The sequence below is a fragment of the Arachis ipaensis genome, chromosome B04 (assembly GCF_000816755.2).
Source record: "Arachis ipaensis cultivar K30076 chromosome B04, Araip1.1, whole genome shotgun sequence".
Classification (NCBI taxonomy): Eukaryota; Viridiplantae; Streptophyta; class Magnoliopsida; order Fabales; family Fabaceae; genus Arachis; species Arachis ipaensis.
In genome coordinates this window covers 11,933,106-11,953,806 of record NC_029788.2, presented here as the reverse complement: position 1 = coordinate 11,953,806, position 20,701 = coordinate 11,933,106, and the positions used below count along the sequence as shown (strand labels likewise).

At 32.7% G+C, this 20,701-nt stretch overlaps 3 protein-coding genes and 1 long non-coding RNA gene across 4 annotated transcripts; 1 reads left to right on the top strand and 3 right to left on the bottom strand.

Moving 5' to 3' along the window:
* LOC107636082 lies at positions 758–2,923 on the top strand. The gene is made up of 5 exons (XM_016339618.1): positions 758–1,257; positions 1,406–1,481; positions 1,586–1,976; positions 2,432–2,584; positions 2,721–2,923. Exons 1-5 carry the CDS (start codon positions 758–760, stop codon positions 2,921–2,923), a joined length of 1,323 nt encoding a protein of 440 aa, XP_016195104.1.
* Positions 5,782–7,781, bottom strand: LOC107638919 (stilbene synthase 3-like). The gene is made up of 2 exons (XM_016342316.2): positions 7,505–7,781; positions 5,782–7,020 (listed from the first exon to the last, which is right to left on the bottom strand). The coding sequence occupies exons 1-2, from the start codon at positions 7,683–7,685 to the stop codon at positions 6,029–6,031; spliced, it is 1,173 nt and encodes a 390-aa protein (XP_016197802.1). The 5' UTR covers positions 7,686–7,781; the 3' UTR covers positions 5,782–6,028.
* On the bottom strand, positions 11,084–14,622 carry LOC107638928. The gene is made up of 4 exons (XR_001619902.2): positions 14,192–14,622; positions 13,966–14,006; positions 12,509–13,581; positions 11,084–11,493 (listed from the first exon to the last, which is right to left on the bottom strand). It is a non-coding gene; the product is annotated as an uncharacterized LOC107638928 (long non-coding RNA).
* LOC107638922 (stilbene synthase 3-like) lies at positions 17,057–18,881 on the bottom strand. Its single transcript, XM_016342318.2, has 2 exons — positions 18,592–18,881; positions 17,057–18,265 (listed from the first exon to the last, which is right to left on the bottom strand). The coding sequence occupies exons 1-2, from the start codon at positions 18,767–18,769 to the stop codon at positions 17,274–17,276; spliced, it is 1,170 nt and encodes a 389-aa protein (XP_016197804.1). The 5' UTR covers positions 18,770–18,881; the 3' UTR covers positions 17,057–17,273.

The window sequence follows — 20,701 nt, the reverse complement described above, 5'->3', positions numbered from 1 at the left end:
ATTGGGTTTTGTTACTTGTGACAACCAAATTTTTATACGAAAGGATTTCTTGCTGGTTCGGAAACTATACTTACAACGCGATTATATTTTATAAAAATTCTTTACTGGCAAGGAATCCGAACGTCAAAGCATAGGCCTCCTAAGTCTAGACTAGGGGATAAAGAAATTGACACTGATGACTCAAGTTATGAGGGTTTCGAAGATGAAGAAATCTCTGAATCTGGTAAGTTCAGGGGGTTTTAGTTGTGCTACTGCTTTAATATTTCATTTGGCCAAATTTTAATGTCTTCCATGTTATGATTTGGTAGATGTAGACGAAGATGATGATGATCTTGGAAGTTTCTCAGATGCTGACTCATGGCATTCAGAGGACTCTAGCAAGGAGTTAGACTCTGATGAGGAGACACCAACTATTTATCCCAAATATAATGAAAAAACCAAATTTGGAAACCTGGAGTTTGAGGTTAGTATGACATTCAAATCAAAAGCTGACTTTATACAAGCCACTAGGGATTACACTATCCAGTGGGGCAGAAATATTTTATTTACAAAGAATGATAGAGTTAGGGTTATAGCTGTTTGTAAGTCAGACGATTGTCCATGGGTGGTTTATTGTGCATGTAACAGTGAAGACTTGTCTTGGCAAATTAAAATGCTAGTTGATAATCACACCTACCCTAGAAAGAGGAAAAATAGAGCTGCCACCCAAACCTGAACACTTAGCAAGCTAGTACCCAAGCTTAGAAAGCACCCCACTATGAAGCATCGAGAGGTGTATGATTGGTTTGTCCGAAAGTGTAATGTGTACCTCAATAGCACATGCATCACCAGGGCACTAAAAGCTGCTAGGAAAATTGTAGAGGGTGATGAGATAGCCCAGTATGGTTTGGTGTGGGATTATGCAAATGAGTTACTTACTAGCAATCCAGGATCTAGAGTGCAAGTTGGTGTCATCCCTATGCCTGAGGGTCCTCCGCTTTTTGATCGGTTCTATGTGTGTCTTGATGCTTGCAAGCGGGGGTTTAAGGCGGGTTGTAGACCTCTAATTGGACTAGATGGAGCGTTTCTGAAGACACTACATGGAGGACAAATACTTACTGCTTGCGGACAAGATGCTAACAATCACATCTTTGTGATTGCTTATGCAATTGTTAGCGTGAAAAAAAGGATAATTGGCAATGGTTTCTTGAACTACTTCATAGTGATCTTGGAGACTACAGAGAGAACAAATGGTGCTTCATCTCAGATATGCAGAAGGTAATGAATTCTGTAAGGACTAATTTGATTTATTTAATATTCTTTAAAGGACTAGTTTGATTTAATGATTACTTTGTTGGGGACTGAAATGATTTAATATCTTTTTGGGTTTGGAATTTTGGTGCAAGGTTTAATCCCTGCTGTGCAGGAAGTGTTTCCAAGAGTTCACCACCGCTTCTGCATGTGGCATTTGTGGCGCAATTTCTCGAAACAGTGGGGTAGTTGTGAGTTAAAAGACCTTGTGTGGGAATGTGCAAGGTCAAGGACAACAGCTGAATTTGATAGAAACATGAAGAGAGTTAAGTTGATCAACGAAAAAGCTTGACAGTATCTTGATAAATGGCCAAAAGAGGCATGGACGAAGGCGCATTTCAGTGAGGTTTCAAAAGTGGATAATATATGCAACAATGCTTGTGAGTCATTCAATGCAAAGATCAAACATGAAAGGAGTAAGCCTATCCTAACCCTGGCTGAGGAAGTTAGAAGAATCATCATGAAGAGTATGGTTGATAACAGGAAGAAGTTGCAGAACTATCAAGGAATTCTCCCTCCTGTTCAGCAAAGAAGGTTGGAAGCTATGACAGTGCTGTCCCACCATTGGGCTCCTCAGTGGTCCGGTGATGAAAAAGAGGAGTTGTACGAAGTCCATGGCTGGCCGACCAATATGGTGGTTGACCTGGGCAAGCACACATGCACCTGCAGGTTTTGGCAACTTACAGGTAACAACTTTCTTCTCTTAATTAATTAACAATGTCTTCATTCATGATATTATATTTACTGTATCAATTTGTTTGGCTTGATAAGAATGCCGTGTATGCATGCAATATCGGCAATACAAGATAAGAATGACAAGAGACCAGAAGAATATTGCCATGAGTGGTTGAGGATGGAAGCGTATAAGCGTACTTACTGTTTCAATGTCAATCCGGTTAAGGGGCAGGATCTATGGGAAAAAATACCACATCCAGCACCAGTCCCACCCCCAGTGAGGCCTAAACCTGGAAGGCCTACAAAGAAGCGAAGAAGGGACAAAAAAGAACAACCGAGTGGGTCAAAGACAAAAATGAAAAGAAAATACAACCCAATCCGGTGCATGTACTGTGGTGAGGTAGGACACAACAAAAGAGGGTGCGCAAAGAAAAAGGTTTTGGATGCTGAGGAACATGCCAAGCAGATGCAGCTACAACTCGCAGTTGTTACCCTGCTACACAAGGTGCTGAACCCGACCTAAATTTTGCCCCTACTGATACTGATATTGGTACAGAAGCTGAGGCACCTTTGCCTTCACTTCCATCACCCACTCAGCCTGACTCAGAGATTGACAGCAGTGAATCGGAATGCATCCCACCAACCCAGGAAACCCTACAGGTAGTATCATCACTCCTCACTCCTAAAAAAAGTTCACAGTAGCCTAATCATGTAACAACTCATTTGGTACTGGATCATACATGATCAATTGATAGGTAGGCCACCTAAGTTGCAAGTGATCAAAAGAAAAGCAAGGGTACCGTCCTCCCCTAAGCATATTGCAACTAGATCTGTGGTTGTTTCTGCTGAGACCATTAAGGGGACAAGTTCTGGAACTGCTAAGCGGCTGGCCAACTTCATGACCTTTGTGCCTACTCCAGGCTTCAAGGCTCCAAGGAAGACTGATGACAAAGTTTGATTTGTTAGGAATGTGTTATGGTTGACTCATTTTGTGTATGGTACAACATTCTGTTTGTTGCTTTTGTGTATGGTAATTTAGTCTACAGACAATGTATTTGTCACTTAAGAACCTTATGACTTTGTTGTGGTATTTCTCTATTTAGACAATGTGACAATTAGCCTTCAATGACAAGTTACTACTAAGATTACTTACTATCTTCATTTTGTTTATGCCTCAACATAATTCATACAAACAGAGACAGAATTAATTGCCAAATTTTATAAAATTAACCACATTTGACATGGAATTGCTTCCAACTACAAATAACTACTCCCATTCAAGTCAACAAATTCAATACACCATTACATGTTCATAGAGGATAACTGGGTTTATTTAGAAGTACATAACAAACAACAAAGTATCATAACTACTACAAACAGGAAAATCATTAGCAGTTTCAACGCTCTAACTTCAGCTACCAAAGTGCCCAACTTCCATGCCACCTTCACCCTCCATTCATCATACTCACCTTCAACCTCCATATCAGCTCCTGCATCTTTCTTTGTACCACATACATCCACTGCATCAAATTCATCATCATCAACCCACTTAAAATAATTACAGTGACTGCCCTTCTGCAATTTCAGATGGGAGCAAACAAAAAAATCAGACAACACCCAACAGCATATAACAACATGAAAAAGCTTTAACTTCTTTTACAATCACTCACCCGATACCTTGGACATCATGGAACAACCTATTCAGATTCTCTGCTGTCCCATATTTCTTAATCACAGTCTTCAACCCACAGAAACATGATCCATCAAGAGAATTCACCCTCCTCCTTCGCATCGAAACACTAGATCCATGACTGTCGTGCGATGCATGTGACAAACCGCCACCACAACCACCATTTCCTATCTCCATCCACTCAGCCAGTCAGGGATTACGACTCCTACTTACCTCTATTGCCACCGAAAGTGATCACGGTGATGTATTTATTGTTCAAATTGGGATTAGGGTTTATACACTCGAAGGACTAATTTGACGTCTTAAACATAACTTATCTTGTCAGCAACAACATGCTACAGCCTGGCGTTTGCCAGCTTCGCACTTAATGGGCCATGTAAGCGGCGGTTTGCCATCTTAGCTACGGAGATAACGGAAGGACGAACGTGAACAACTGAGGTATCTTTTGAGGACGTTTTTGATTAATTTTGACTTTCGGGGACGAAAATGAAGATCGAGGACACTTTCAGGGACGAAATTGACTATTAACTCTTATTTTTAATTAGTGGAAACAAATTTATACTATTTTTGATACTCATCATAATGACAACTACTTCATCTGACAAATACAGAAATAACAGAACAATACGTGTTCCTATTTAAATGAGACACCAAAAATCTATACATATAGACAATTTTCTGAATCTATACCTTAGAATTTACCTACTTATTATCATCATCATACAATAAAAAATGTGTCAGCAAGATCACACCTTGCATTAAGTCATTAACTTCAATAACCAATTTTTTAACTTACAAAAAGCTTAACCTCAATTTGCACAGCAATACAACGTAGATAAAAAGACCAAATTAGACACAGCATACATACTACTAAAATACAACATCTAAAACTTTATTTTACAAATTTAAATGTTTTAAATAATTGCAGAATCAAAGTAAAGTGAGAATTTTAAGATGGATGAAAGTAAATTTTTTAAAAAGGATTAAATATTACAAATTAGATTTAAGTATTATTAATTTTTATTTTTTAAATAAATCAATTATATTAATAAAAGCATGCCCCCATAAACTCTTATTATAAAAACACTACAGTATTGAAGCTAATTACATTTATTTGTCTATCAAATGTAATATTGTTTAATACATACGGAAGAATTTTTTTGTATTTTTTATTCACTATGTTTGCATGATACTGTGGTGCACCACAAAACTTACATTCCTTTAAGTCTTTGCAATTTTTAGCATAAAACAACGTGCAACCATTAACGCAACAATCAATATTTACTGAAGTTAACCTGAGTTTAGAAACTATTTTTTTAGTTTTATAGAAGTTTTTTTTGGATTATATTATCTCTCATGAGTTGAAGCCGTTGATCAATAGATCGCTAAGAAATATTTCCTTCAGATTTAATTGTCATTAATCTAACAGTAAATGAAAGTTTAGTGTGGTTTTCTTCATTAAGATTGTTTAATTTGTATTATAAAATAGAAATCTAAATTTAGTTTTAAAAGGCTAACATATACCATGTAAGTTAATTTTAAAAAGATGAAAAATTTCTTTTAGAATTAGGATTGTTTAATTGTACTAGACATTTGAAATTTGAGTTTGATTATAAAGAGTTTAAAATACAAGTTTGGTGAATTTCATTTCAAAAGTAGTAGATACCGGCAGTTCCGAGAAATGCTGCTGTTTTCTAAACGTATTATGCTTGTAGAGGTATAAAATCATATAACCTGACACTGGATATATTTGAACTACTATATATGCTACTTTAATGTGGGTAACACAAGTTATAACTAGAACAATACACATGATTACATGAGTTTTCTATATATCAAATTGAATTTTATTACGTATTTGCTACAACACAAGATTACATGAGTCTTCTATAAGATTAATTTATTATATTCAAGCTTGTATAATAACGTAACATATTAAAAATTACACAAGAAAGTAACATTATATTATTATATCATTGCATGAGATACTTCAAACAAACAATAATATAAAAAACTACAAACATGATACCCCCAAGCCTTGTACTATCATAACTAATATATACCTTTTGACTTTTTCTTAAATGGAACCTCATGAAGGTGGTTATAGCTGTATTTATAGATGAAAATGCAACCCAAATATTGGTATATGTCATGTTGCTCAATTGAAAAGAATTTGATATATTTTTTACTAACAGTTACAAACTTTGATATTGAATTCTTAAGCATAAAGAATTAACTTTAGACATCTTTATCTAAGTTTTCACTCATCTAATATTCTATATATATGGGCCAATCCGGCCCATATTTTGGAGTAAAAGAAATTATTAAAAAATAACATAGTCGTATACATGCAGAGACATATAACTACACACATCATATGGCCACGCTGCGGAGAACAACGGTTTCAATAGTAAGACCAGGACCAAACCCAAAAAGCACACCCCAATCAAGTCCTTCTCCGGTGGTTTTAAGCCCTCTTTCAAGGGACTGCTTCCTCATCAAATCCATAATGAAGAACACACATGCACTTGACATGTTACCATAATTGCTAAGCACATCTCTAGTGGCTTTCATCTTCTCTGGTTTCAAATTCACCTTCTGTTCAACCTGGTCCAGAATTGCACGTCCACCAGGGTGTGCAATCCAAAATATTGAGTTATAATCAGATATACCCAACGGATCAAAAGCTTTACTGAGTGCTTCGTTGATGTTCTGCGAAATAATATCAGGAACACTCTTGTTAAGATAGAATGTAAGCCCAACTTCACGAAGGAGACCACCGATGGCTCCATGGCTACCAGGGACAAGTTTTTGATCGGTCGAAACAAGCTCAAAGATAGGCTTCTCAACCTCTGGCACAGGATCAGAACCAATGATAATTGCAGCAGCTCCATCCGCAAACAATGCTTGTCCTACAAGACTATCCATGTCTGTCTCACTAGGACCACGGAAAGTGACTGCGGTATTCTCAGAACAAACGATAAGAACACGAGCATCCTTGTTGTTTTCAGCCAAGTCCTTAGCCAAACGAAGAACAGTACCGCCAGCGAAGCAGCCTTGGTGGTACATCATGTACCTCTTGACACATGGGTCGAGCCCTAAGAGTACAATGAGTTCGTAATCAACGCCGGGCAATGCAACGCCGCTGGTAGTGCAGAAGATCAAATGTGTGATCTTAGACATTGGCTGGCCCCATTCCTTGATGGCCTTGGTTGCAGCCTCTTTTCCAACTCTTGGTACCTCCCTGATCATCATGTCTTCCCTTGCATCCAACGACGGTGCCTTGTATGCACACATGTTGGGGTTCTCTTTTAATATCTCTTCTGTTAAGTACATATGTCTGGTCTTGATCATTGTCCTCTCACCTAAAATGATATGTAATTCACATCCATCAATACTCTTTTTCAAGTTTAAAACATCATCCACTTATATTAAAAAAAATATTGAGTTTTGACATTTTAAATTCCGATCAGTTCGCGTATCAAACCTTTCAAATTATTCATGTAGTGATTTAATTTAATTCAGGTTTGATTTTAATAGTTTATCCAAATTTAATTATAGATATAATGTATTAAATCTAATTATATATGAGTAAATAAATAAGTGTGTGAAAGATCAAGAAAGTATATATGACCAAAATAAATTTGTTTATGTTTAGAAACATAGGAAAATAGTAACTTGTTAAGTAGTTATTGTTATTACTATGAGTTGGATACATATCATATTATGGTGCACGGTATAATATGTTAATTGTTGTGTATCAATAATTAATATCAAAGTAAAATGATGAATTTTAGGTTGATAAATAGTTAATTAAACAACATCAAAATATTTGATAACAATACTTACAAATATGTTGGAACTTTTTCTTTAGGTCGGTCATGTGTTCGCTATTAGTTACTCTGAAATAATAATCTGCATATGTACTCTGATCAACACAATTTGGTGGATTCGCTGTACCAATCGCTAACACGGTTGCTGGGCCTTCTGCCCTTTGTTGAACCTTGCGGATGTCATTCACAGCCACCATGTTTTCTTAGCTAAGTTCTTTGGGATAGCTATAAGCTCAGATATGTTCTTTGGAAAAACAAATGTATTTTGATTTGATGAAGACTTAGGCAGGGGGTGGGGGATATTTATATGCTTGAGAGTAGGGACATATGTGGAATTAAATGGATATAGAAAACGTGCTCAACTCAAAAGTGTCGTGATAGTGACAACGATTATTATTTATTTAGTTAACTTCAAAAATGATGTTCTCAAAGAATAACTTCGAAAACGATGTTCTCTGACTTTGAAAGGATAAACCCGCTGCAATTCTGGACCAATAATTTGGAGGCTCGGGGAGGAAATTTCTATTAGGGGACATCACTCTCTTATTCAGTGATTTATTGGAGAAATTTTTTATTGCCTTCTATTTTTTATATTTTAATTTTATTTGTATATTATTTATGCTTTCAATTATCTATTATTTATTATCTGTTATCTATTTTTTATTATATATAATGTATATAAAATAATATTTTGTTAATTCTAAAACTAAAATATAAGACCTCTTAAAATTTAGAGAGTGTAAAACACTTAATTACCATCTAGGCTAATATATATCATATTTATTGTTAGAAAGCCACTCAAATAAAAACGTTTAAAATATCTTTTTTTTAAGATATTTTTAAGTAATTAAAATTCAATACATATAATTTATTAAATCAGGTTATTTTTATCAAAATTAGATCAGATATTTTGATTTGGCCAAAAAAATCGATAAACTATACTTTGAACCGGTCTAAATTAATTTTTCTTTTTATAAAAATAACTACAATATCCCTATTATAAAAAATGACTAAAATACTCTTAATATTATTATTATTTTATATTTATATAAATTTTAAAAATATAAATTCTAAACCTTTTCTTTTCTTTATGCCGTTATAAGGTTAGATTTAGGATTTTAAAAATTAATATATTTACATATATAATAAAAATATTTTAGTCATTTTCTATAATAGGATTATTGTAGTCATTTTCTAAAATAAAAGAATATTAATTTAGGTCGGTTCAAGGTTTAGTTTATCGATTTTTTGGCCAAATCAATTTGTCTGATCTAAATTTGACAAAAATAATACAGTTTAATCGATTTGGGTTGGGTCATGGTCCCAATATGGGCTCGGTTTGTCCGGTTTGTTCCGTTCGGCCCAATCTTGGGACAAATTCTTTAAAATTAGTGTCAAAATTCTTATTTTAATTAGATCTATCTCTTTAAACTGTAAAATTCATTTTCTAATTTTTTTAGTGATAATTAATTTATTAGCTAATTATTTACTAATTTTTCAGGTTTTACACTATAATTATGATATCTTAATATTCTTAATATTATTATTATTATTATTATCATCATCATCATCATCATCATCATCATCATCATCATCATCATCATCATCATCATCATCATCATCATCATCATCATCATCATCATCATCATCATCATCATCATCATTATTATTATTATTATTATTTTAAAAATCTAAATTCTAATCATTTTCTTTTCTTTATGCCGTTATAAGGTTAGATTTAGGATTTTAAAAATTAATATATTTACATATATAATAAGAATATTTTAGTCATTTTCTATAATAGGATTATTGTAGTCATTTTCTAAAATAAAAGAATATTAATTTAGGTCGGTTCAAGGTTTAGTTTATCGATTTTTTGGCCAAATCAATTTGTCTGATCTAAATTTGACAAAAATAATACAGTTTAATCGATTATATGTATTAAATTTTAATTATTAAAAAATATTTTTTAAAAAAAATATTTTAAGTATCTTTATCTGAGTGGCTTCCTTATTGTTATTCTATATATTTAATGAATAACACATTAATTAATACACTAATGATTACATATATAATATTAATATTTAGGTATTTTCTCGAATATTAATTTTTATCAATTATTTAGCGAATGGAAAATGTTTACAATATACTTATACGGGTTTATTTCTTTATATATTTATAGTACCTATTCACAAAACTATGTTATTATTTTTTTCCGATCCAAAAATAAATGACCATTTGTATCCATAAAAGATGAAAACGCTAACATATGTACCTGTACTAAATCAAACTAAATTTGTACCCACGCAAAATATCCTCCATGTAATAAAAGTATCCTGTCTTTATAAGTGATGTTATCACTTTTAAATAAATTTCATTATTAAAATTAAACATGATGTAGTTGGACTGGGTGTGTGAGGAGTTTGGTGAATGAGAGTGGAGTCTACCACCATATATGAGTCTGCTGGTCTTATTTAATTGACTATATTAGATGAGTTTAGTAGATGAATTTACTAAGATGGCGGTAACCATATTTGATTAAGATATATAGCATGTCACGCAAAACATAATTGAATATAGAAGACTCATAAAATACTCTTTAAATTTTAAAAGAAATAAAATACTCTCTTTAAGATTAAGGTTCTGTATTCAAAATTAAAATTTGATTGTAAAAGACTAAAATACCCTTTTAAAATTAAAGTTATTTAATTTGTATTATAAAATAGAAATTTAAATTTAACTTTAAAAAGACTAAAATACCATGTTTGAGCTAATTTTGAAAAGATAAAATTTTTTTTTTAGAATTAGGGTTGTTTAATTGTACTGGACATTAGTAATTTGAATTTGATTATAAAATTAAAAGTCTAAAATATAAGTTTGGTTAATTTAAAAATAATTATAAAAGACTAAAATACAATTTTAGAACGAATATACTTTAAATGATTTAGAAAGTGAAACTTTGAATTTTATTTTAAAAAAAAAAACTAAAATACCCCTTTAGGATTAATTTTAAGGATAAACCACGTTGATATTCTACTAAATTTGGTCACTATTCCAAAAGCTTCTTTTAGTGTTAACTTGAATGAGAATAACCCTGATCCCTTCGTTGACATCATCACTACACTACAAGAAATTTAGTCTTTTCCATGCTTTTAAAGCATGTCAAAAAGTGCAAAAAAGCGTAGCGATAGCTTTTCGCCACGCTTTTTGAACTATCGGCACGTTTTTAAAAGGATCACATCTGCAAACGTGTTGGTTGCTCTATCGTCACATTTTTGTTGATTTATCGGCAAGCTTTATTTTTTGCCACGCTTTTATCTATTGGCATGTTTAAAAACGTGGCCGTATGTATAATTCTATAGCCACTCTTTTAAAACGTACCGAAAAGTGTACATACATATAGCCACGCTTTTAGAAGCATGCCCATTGGTTTGGCTTTGGTTACACTTTAAAAGCGTGCCGATAAGAGACATACAGCCACGCTTTTAAATCATGGCTACATCCATATCAAATTTAAAAAAAAAATACTAGTATGGGTAGAATTTTTTTTTAGATTTTTCTAATACAAAATAAACCTGCTTTCATACAAAAGAGATGTTAAAAGATTCATTTTTCATTGATTTGATTTACATGGTATGTACATGTTACAAACATTTGAAAAAGAAGAAAAGAAAAGCCATGACTATGATCAACTTCCAGCAAGCTTTTGCTATTCGAGGTGACACCTTAAGAAATAAGTACTCAGAATTAGTAAAAGGAAAATTTACAATTCCATCACAAAAAGCTAATAACCTAATTCTTAGATATTAGTATCACAAAATTGTCCATCCATTCTGTTGTGAACAGCTTTCACCGCGCGACTACTCTAGCCACCATAGCAGCCCTGTTATCGCTTATTTCCATGTTCAAAAGTGGTTTTTTCATGCAACCTTCAATTTTCCTAAAACACCCCCTCAAAAGCTTATGAAGATGCTAGGGGAAGCCTAAAGAAAATCTTAGTTCCACCTGCAAATGCATATCCAGCAAGGCAGAATTAAATAAATAGAATCAATCATCATAACGTCATGCAAAACATATTTAAAAACAATGTATGAAAAGGAAGTATTTTTTAATTGAGTTTGAACTTGATTATCCATAACCAAAGCACTGTTTATATGAAATCCAACATAAAACCAACTACCTTACCATTTTTCCTTTTTGCTTTTGTGCATTTCAAATGATATAGGTAACTAACTCCTTAATAAAATTAACTATTAAAAATAATGAAAGAGAGGAAACCAGGTTCAATCTTAAAGCATGTATGGCTTGCATCCATATTCGAATGCTGCCAGAGCTGGGAAAGACCTATTCAACCTATTCTATGTAAGTTTTTCACGTTTACCTTTTTTACACCTCATCTCTTCACTTTCAGCATTTGTGGCGGAAAAAGAATGACAGATATTTCAAGCGAACTTTTCCATCTTTGGACAACATATGATATTGAGTAGTTTTTTCGTACTTAGATATTCTAGTAGTGCATTCTTTTGGGGCATTTTCGTGCCTAGATATGCAAAAATATGAACATATCTTGTTACCTGGCTAATCTCTAAGGCTAGGACCTATGTATTTATTCTTTTCCTAAAACATATTCGGGTGCCCTGTAACATGAACCATGGCTCAATCTCTAAGGTTAGACCTATGTTTTAAATTTTGCTCTCTCCTTCTTGAGATTTCTTATCCTCTTCCTTTCATACTCTCTTCTTTCACTGCATTAGGTTTCTTTCCTTTTTACTGTAAAGCTAAATATGAAGTCACCAAACTTAGAGTGATAATTAATAATCACCATGATAAAGTTAGTTTATTCATGTCCAAGGTAATGAATTATCTGAATAAGTTTGATATATGATAAAAGTAAGCCACTTTTTCTCCCTTTAAAGTGATATAAAGAAGACTATTGATTGCCTACTATTCATATATGAGTATTAAGTTCATCAGACTGATATTAAAGTGAATTGTAAATAGCTATACTATGAGAGATTACCTCGCTTACACATGTTGCTGAGGGAACATGATGATATACTATATCACTAGTTATAGAAGCAACAGGAGCTTACTGAAAGGACAAGAATTAAAGAAAAATGAAAAACTGAAAATACATGAATAAATAGAGCATTTTCACCATGAAACATCAGCACCTGAATGAATTGAAGAGGAAGTTATCGGGATAGAACAAACCTTTACAAGAGTTAGACTATAACCAACTCCATAATGATGCTTCAAGAAAGTAAGCTATAAAAAAAACTATAAATAAGAGGAGAAAAAAATGCATAATACAATCATGATACCTAGATGTGCATTCAAAAGTTAAAACTAAATTTCCACCAATTTTGCCACTAGAAATCAAGTCATCATAGGAAAATAACAAAAAAACTGGAAATTTAGAAAGTAACTGCTCATAAAATTTAATGAGTTGCCTAATATGAAATTTAAAATAGGCAAACAGTGCACACACATGGGTGTCGGTGCACATGCACGCGTATGCGCACCATGAGAGGATAGTAGAAAAAGAAATTAACCTAGTTGAGAAAGGAAAGTACAAAGTGGATAAAGGCATATAATAAAATATATACATATATACACAACTTAATCTGCATATATAAATTTTGTCATTGATCCTCATGTTCCATTTCAATCACTAGCTTTCAAATGGACGGTGTAATTGGAGAAAGTGAGAAGTAAATTAAACCTTCCTCGGCATTTCAGAAAACCATTGGCCATGATAGCTATCCGATTATCTAGTTCATCTAATTCATCCATTGAATGAGTTGTTAGTAAGATTATCCTTCCCTTCTTAAATTTTTGTATTAACTATGAAGTCAAACGCATTGAGTATGGATCCATTCCGCTGGGAGGTTCATCAAGAATTATAACATGCCAGGTAAGACCAAGGGATTCCAATTTTTTGTCAATATATGAATACAAAAATAGAGCAAGTGTTTTTTATATGCATACTACTTTATTGTTCCCTATTAATGCAACTCCAAGAGACAATTTCCTCTTCATGCCACCAGAAAGAACTCGCACAACACTGTTAATTTTATCATCCAGGACCACCTGGTCATGCAATAACCATTATTTAGAATCCCATATTGATTTATAATTGAACAGAGTAAGGATAAAAGACAAAAACTTAGGGATAGGAGATGCAGGACAATGTCTACATTGCAAAAGGTTCATCAAAACGTGATCAGAAACTCCTGAAAAATTTAAGATTATATTAATTTCAAATACAGTAGCATTTAGCTAAAAATAAGTCCCACGATAACCTTATAACTTTGAATATTGGGCATAAAACAACCAATTTCCCATAACGTTATTGTAGAATGTAAAACATTTGCAAGAAACATTCCTTTGTCTCCTAACCAACCCCTTTAGCATAGTTGGGGAAATTTTATATGACTTCAAAAAGAAAAGAACTGTTAATATCACCAAACTCACCTCATCAGTCATATGGTGATTATTTTTAAATGCTCTCTGACCTACATAAATTCAATGGTTCACAAATTTAGCATAATGAGTGTAAAAATATAAATAAATTTAAAAAAGTAACTAATGCAACAATAATAAAAAATCAACTCTGGGCATATAGCTATATTTAGATGATGATACTGATTAATAAGGAAAAACTAGAAAAGAGAACAAGTACAAGAGAGAATTTTACTACCTTTGAGTGTTTTCATCTTCACTAAGACCTTTTAATCTTTCTCGCATCTCATTGTAATAAAGATTAAGCATTAGTTAAAAAGATAGCAGACAAGTATGACAAATGTTTAGGGTTTAGTAGAATCAGCAGAGGACACTGAAACCTTATTTGCTCGTCTAACTGGTGCTCCTTATTTATAAGATTTTCTACTTTAGCCTATAGATTTAAAAGAAAAAAATAAAAAATAAAGACAAAAAAATAGTGAGCCAATGATAATAGAAAGTTCCTGGAGGAGAAGTACTGAACATATATTTTTTGCGTGAACAAGGGCGCATGGAGAACGGTGGTGAGGTGGGTGAAGGAGGCAGTGATCGGCGGTAAGTCAGAAAGTGTTTGAGTGTATGTTGAGAGTGAGAGGGAGAGCTTTGGTAAGGGAGGGAGGCGCAATAAGGATGAGAAAAATTAGGGTATTCTAACTTTATATAGGAGGGGTAATAAAGTCCTTTCGGCCACGCTTTTGAAGCATGGCCAAATCTTTAATAAACCGACATCCTCATAAAAGCGTGGCAGTTGATCCTTTTTAGCCACGTTTTTAAAGCTTGACAAAAAAAAGCATGGCTAAATCTCTAAATCAATTGCCACCTTCATAAAAGTGTGACCATTGACCTCTTTTGACTACGTTTTTAAAGCATGACAAGAAAAAAAGTGAGGCGACAAGCCTTTTTTCTTGTAGTGCTAACCCACTCACCTGTGTTGACTACTTCCGCAATCATCACTCTCTTTTTCAACCACAACTTAAAAACTCCTTGCACCATCTACCAATTTTTCGATCCTTGGCCCAAACCCACCATGACCAAGGGTGGCAGTATGCACCATACCCGCGGGTACCCGACCCTACCCAACTCGATCCGCTGCAGGTAGGGTTGAATGCAGAGTGGATTTGAACGCGGGTTAGGTAGGGTGCGGGTTGAGTCTCAACCCTACCCGACCAACCCGCACCCTATATATGTATATGTTATAAAAATATGTTATAGAATGGTGTTAAAACAAGAACCTCTTAGTACAAAAGATCTTTACCATTAAGCCAAGATCATCAATTGATAATTTAAGTTTTTGTTTTTATAAAAATTAATTCTATTTTAGTGATATATAAATAAAACATTATATCACAATATTTTATTTGTTTATATTATTAATTTAAGCAAAGATTTTTATGTAGAATTGAATATTTAATGGTTATGTTGTTTATGGGACAATTGTATTGTTTGTTGTATTATTGTGTTGTTTGTATTGAATTTTTAATTTGTATGTTCATTAGGTTATATAATAATATTGCATATTTGTGAAAACCTGCAGATAGGTTCTAATACCCTCGAATAAGGTAGAATTGAGTTTTAATAACAAATTTAACTTGTGGGTAGAGTTAACGTTGGGTTTAAACCCTATTCTATCCATTGCCAGTTTGCCATCCCTAACCATGACAATGTCTACTTTGCCGCCGTCAAATTGAAGGTGATTGACAAGTTGAGGGAGAAGTGCCAACCAAGATTTGGAGAAATCTTTCTTTCCAATAATGAAAAATGAGACGGCTTTGCTAAATTGGTTCTAAATCGTCATTGTAACGACGAGTGTTGATACTTTGAGGGCCGATTAGAAATTTAAATTGATATTTCTTGAGTTTAAGTATCATTATAAATGTGGAGATCCTGAGGAACTAGAGTATGTCACTTCTCCTTCGCCATGATCCACTTCTGTGTGATGTCAAATAGTTTAAGTTGATGCTGCTACAAGGGTGTTGTTGTTGCCCATGTTGAATTTTGGAAAAAAAAAACGGATTAATAAAAACATTACACTAATATATACATATATATAAAAGGATGGTGAAAATTTTCTGTGGATACTTTTTTCTCAAAATATGTTATTCATATATTCATAAGTAAAACTTGCACACGTTGAATTTTAGAAAAAAAAATAGATTAACAAGTACATTAATGTAAATGCAACAATACATTGTATAACTTTTTATGGCTAAACGGTCAAAATAGTTTATCAAATTATAATTGTAAAAATCAACTTGGATTAATGGAGTGTTTAGCTCCCTCATTTGCTTAAATAAATGTTAAGAATTTGAATTTCGCCTTGTGCTTGCAGTGATCTGTTGACCAGTGACAAAATTTAAATAAAGCTCAAATCTATAACGAATTAATCCTTAATTAGTTTGCTGAATTAGAGGATATTGTAGAAAAAAAATTCACGTATAAATCAAATTGATCTCCCAAAATTTTGTTGAATCGAACTAGTACATCAAATTTGCTAATGTGACTTACATTAATTATTCTTAATTTTATCTCTTGTTATTTTATAAAAAGAAGAATAAATTAATTGTTAATAGCCTTGTTAAGAGATACTTTCTATTAAGTACCAATTACGATTCAAATCGGATCATTTTTGTTTTTTATTTCTATTCATATTTCATAAAATTAAAAAAAGTATATACATTTTTGTTTTTTATTTCTATTCATACACTATAGTTAGCAGTCTCATTGCCATCTTTGCCTCATCATTAGAACTTTAGAAGTGTCGCTGCCATCAACCCCACCATAGCCACTAGCAGCAACAATAACAACCAATAACAATAATGTCTTCCAAATTAAAGACAACATCGTCAATCTGCGAATTTGCGGCTTTGCAATAACTAGGGATGACAAAATGCAAAATGAGTTCGGTGTATGTAAGGGTAAGAGAAGATGGAGTAGAGGCAAGGGTTGGGGGTAATACTATCATAGCTAATACTTTTTTACTTTATTATAAATGGATCCTCATACGAAGGTGCTTATAATTGTTTTTAGATGAAAATGCAACCCAAATATATATTGGAATGTGACATGTTGCTCAAAAGAAAAGAATTTGATTTATACTTTACTAACAGTTACAAGTTTTGATGTTGAATCTTCGCATAAACAAATAACTATAAACAACTTTGTCTAACTTTTCTCTCAATTAATAATATAAGGGCCAATCAAGACCTTATTTTGGAGCCAAAAAAACTATTAAAAAATAATGCAATAATATATTTTCAGAGATAGATATATAATTAAGTGTATTAGATGGCCACACTGCGAAGAACAACGGTTTCAATGGTGAGACCAGGACCAAAACCAAAAAGTACACCCCAATCAAGTCCTTCACCTGTGGTTTTAAGTCCTTCTTCAAGAGACTTCTTCCTCATCAAATCCATGATGAAGAACACACATGCACTTGACATATTACCATAATTGCTAAGCACATCTCTAGTAGCTTTCATTTTTTCTGGTTTCAAGTTCACCTTCTGTTCAACCTGGTCTAAAATTGCACGTCCACCAGGGTGTGCAATCCAAAATATTGAGTTATAATCAGATATGCCCAGTGGATCAAAAGCTTTACTGAGTGCGTCGTTGATATTTTGCGAAATAATATCTGGAACACTCTTGTTAAGATAGAATGTAAGCCCAACTTCACGAAGGAGACCACCGATAGCTCCATGGCTACCAGGGACGAGCTTTTGATCGGTCGAAACAATCTCAAAGATAGGCTTCTCAACCTCTGGCACAGGATCAGAACCAATGATAATCGCAGCAGCTCCATCCGCAAACAATGCTTGTCCTACAAGACTATCCATGTCTGTCTCACTAGGACCACGGAAAGTGACTGCGGTATTCTCAGAACAAACGATAAGAACACGAGCATCCTTATTGTTTTCAGCCAAGTCCTTAGCCAAACGAAGAACAGTACCGCCAGCGAAGCAACCTTGGTGGTACATCATGTACCTCTTGACGCATGGGTCGAGCCCTAAGAGTACGATGAGTTCGTAATCAACGCCAGGCAATGCAACACCGCTGGTGGTGCAGAAGATCAAATGTGTGATTTTAGACATTGGCTGTCCCCATTCTTTGATGGCCTTGGTTGCAGCCTCTTTTCCAACCCTTGGTACCTCCCTGATCATCATATCTTCCCTTGCATCCAACGACGGTGCCTTGTATGCACACATGTTAGGATTCTCTTTCAGTATCTCTTCCGTTAAGTACATATGTCTATTCTTAATCTGTGTTCTTTCACCTGAAATAATAATGTGTAATTCGTATCCATCATTACCTTTGATAAAGTCTAGAAAATGAAATATATAGCAATAATATTATTCTTGAGTTATTTTCGAAGTGACTTAAATCTTTAAGTACCATTTGAATATATAATTTATCCAAATTTGTAATTATAAAAGTAATATTATTATTGAGTAGTTATTACTGTTAATATCAAACGGTGAATATGATATATTGTATAATATGTTAATTTTGCATTTTAATTAATATAAAAGTAAAATGATAATTTTTTTCTTAATAAATATTAAATAAAATAAAGCTAAAACAGTTAATAAAAATACATACAAATGCGCTGAAATTTCTTCTTGAGATCAGTCATGTGCTCGCTATTAGTTACTCTGAAATAGTAATCAGCATATGTACTCTGATCAACACAATTTGATGGATTTGCTGTGCCAATTGCCAATACAGTTGCAGGGCCTTCTGCTCTTTGAACGTTGCGGATCTCACTCACAGACACCATCTTTTCTTAGATGTGTTTTTTGGATAGCAAAGCTTCGCTATGTTCTTTGGGATAGCAAAGCTTATTAGCTATGTGTTTGGTATTTTGGTGAAGAATTAGGCACGGAGAGGGGGGATATTTATATGCATCGATCAGATTAGGGGCATAAGTGGAATTAAATGGAGGAATTATTGGAACATATATATAAAACGTGCTCAACAACTAAAAGTATAGTAAACTCGTAATAATGCTCCTGGATTCAAACCGTCAGCAGATGTATTCTGACTTCTTCGTTGTTTTATTGTCTTACTTTGACTATGATCATGTATCATGGTACATATATATTTGTGTACTTTTAGTATAATTCATGATATTGTCATTATTGTATGTGGATGGCGGCTCAGATTGTTGGCTTAATTCTTTAGTGATTTATGTAGTATCTATTTTTTTTTCTTGCCAAAATATAATATTTTTTATGATATCATTTTTTTTAAATTTAAGTTCATAAAAAAATATAAATAATTATATTTCTAATAATATTTGTTATTTGTTTGTACGTGGTAGAATATAGTATTTGTTATTTAATGTGTGTTTTATTTTTTTTTATTTGTTTGTGAAAATTTTCCTTTAATTTTTTATTGTATCATACTATAGCAACTTTTAGTACGCTATCTCATCAGAAATGCTATTAGGGGAACATAAGATTTTATATATGTGACGGCTATTTGAATAGATGCAATAGGTAGTTTGGAATCACTTATTGCTTCATTAGTACCATTTATCCATGTCATGTTGAAATCTTTTCCAAACAAAAATGTTCGTGTGTTGCTTATTAATTAACTAGTACTTATTATATATTTATCAGTGGTCCTATCATTTTTTTTTATATAAATTTCATTATTGAAATTGAACATGTTAGTTATAAGGATTTTGGTGGATGACAATGGATCGGAGTCTACCACCATATATGAGTCTGGTATTAATTAAGGGTTATGTTACATAATTAATGACTTTCTTGAACAATATGAATAAAGAAAAGTATATGGAATCAAGAGGTGATCAGCCAAAAGTAAACAATTTAATTAATTTATAATTAATTTTATTTATTTTTAATTTATAATATTTGATATTAATTGTTTCTCACCCCAAATTAAAATTCTGAATGATACGTTGGAGAAATAGGGGTAGGGATCACGGAACTTCCAACAATCCTGATTCTTAGTGTATAAAAAAATTTATAAAATATATAAAAGAACATCCATTTAGTATGAAAAAGAAACATTCTGATACTTAGCAGAAGAAACATCCTAATGCCTAGCATAAGTACCATCCACGTAGAGGTTTTAGATTCACCCAAAGGCATTTGGCTGGTACCCTCTTGGTTCCCTAGTATTGTTGTATGAATAATAGATCCTAAATTTGGTTACTATTAGATATTAATTACTCGTGCCACTAATTAAATTTTGGATTAATTTACTTTTTTAACCTCATTGTTTACATTGTTCAACAATATTATTGTTTACCCATACTTTTTTATTAATTAATTAATTAGTCTTGCTTGACCAAATTAAACAAATAACATAATTGACTATATTATTTTATATTTATTATTAGATAGATGTTTTATAATAAAATATAAATTAATAAAAAATTACAAAAAAGTAAAGAAAAAGAAAACGTTGCAACTCTATTCGAGATAAGTTAGTACTATCCAAAGAGTTTTAAGAAATTCACCAATTCATTAATTTTTTTCATATACAATAATATAATGACTCAATACTTTTATATATATTTCTAACAAATTCTAATGTACTAATCAACTAATTAAGCGACCAAATATTAATTGGGTCGTAACAATACTCCCCCTATTTAAAGAATTTTGTCCTCAAGGTTAGTAAAAAAAGAAAAGCATTCTTTAAATCTCAATTGTACATTGGCTTAAAATAATAAAAA

Bases quoted from the DNA above. Each gene is read 5' to 3' on its own strand.
- LOC107636082 (XM_016339618.1), top strand. From the start codon at position 758: ATGAAGCATCGAGAGGTGTATGATTGGTTTGTCCGAAAGTGTAATGTG. The intron at 1,482-1,585 runs GTGAGTTAAAAG...AAAGCTTGACAG, and splicing joins CTCGAAACAGTGGGGTAGTT to TATCTTGATAAATGGCCAAA. The intron at 2,585-2,720 runs GTGAATCGGAAT...ATCAATTGATAG, and splicing joins TGACTCAGAGATTGACAGCA to GTAGGCCACCTAAGTTGCAA.
- LOC107638919 (XM_016342316.2), bottom strand. From the start codon at position 7,685: ATGGTGGCTGTGAATGACATCCGCAAGGTTCAACAAAGGGCAGAAGGC. The intron at 7,021-7,504 runs GTAAGTATTGTT...ATATCATTTTAG, and splicing joins GAAAAAGTTCCAACATATTT to GTGAGAGGACAATGATCAAG.
- LOC107638922 (XM_016342318.2), bottom strand. From the start codon at position 18,769: ATGGTGTCTGTGAGTGAGATCCGCAACGTTCAAAGAGCAGAAGGCCCT. The intron at 18,266-18,591 runs GTATGTATTTTT...TTATTATTTCAG, and splicing joins GAAGAAATTTCAGCGCATTT to GTGAAAGAACACAGATTAAG.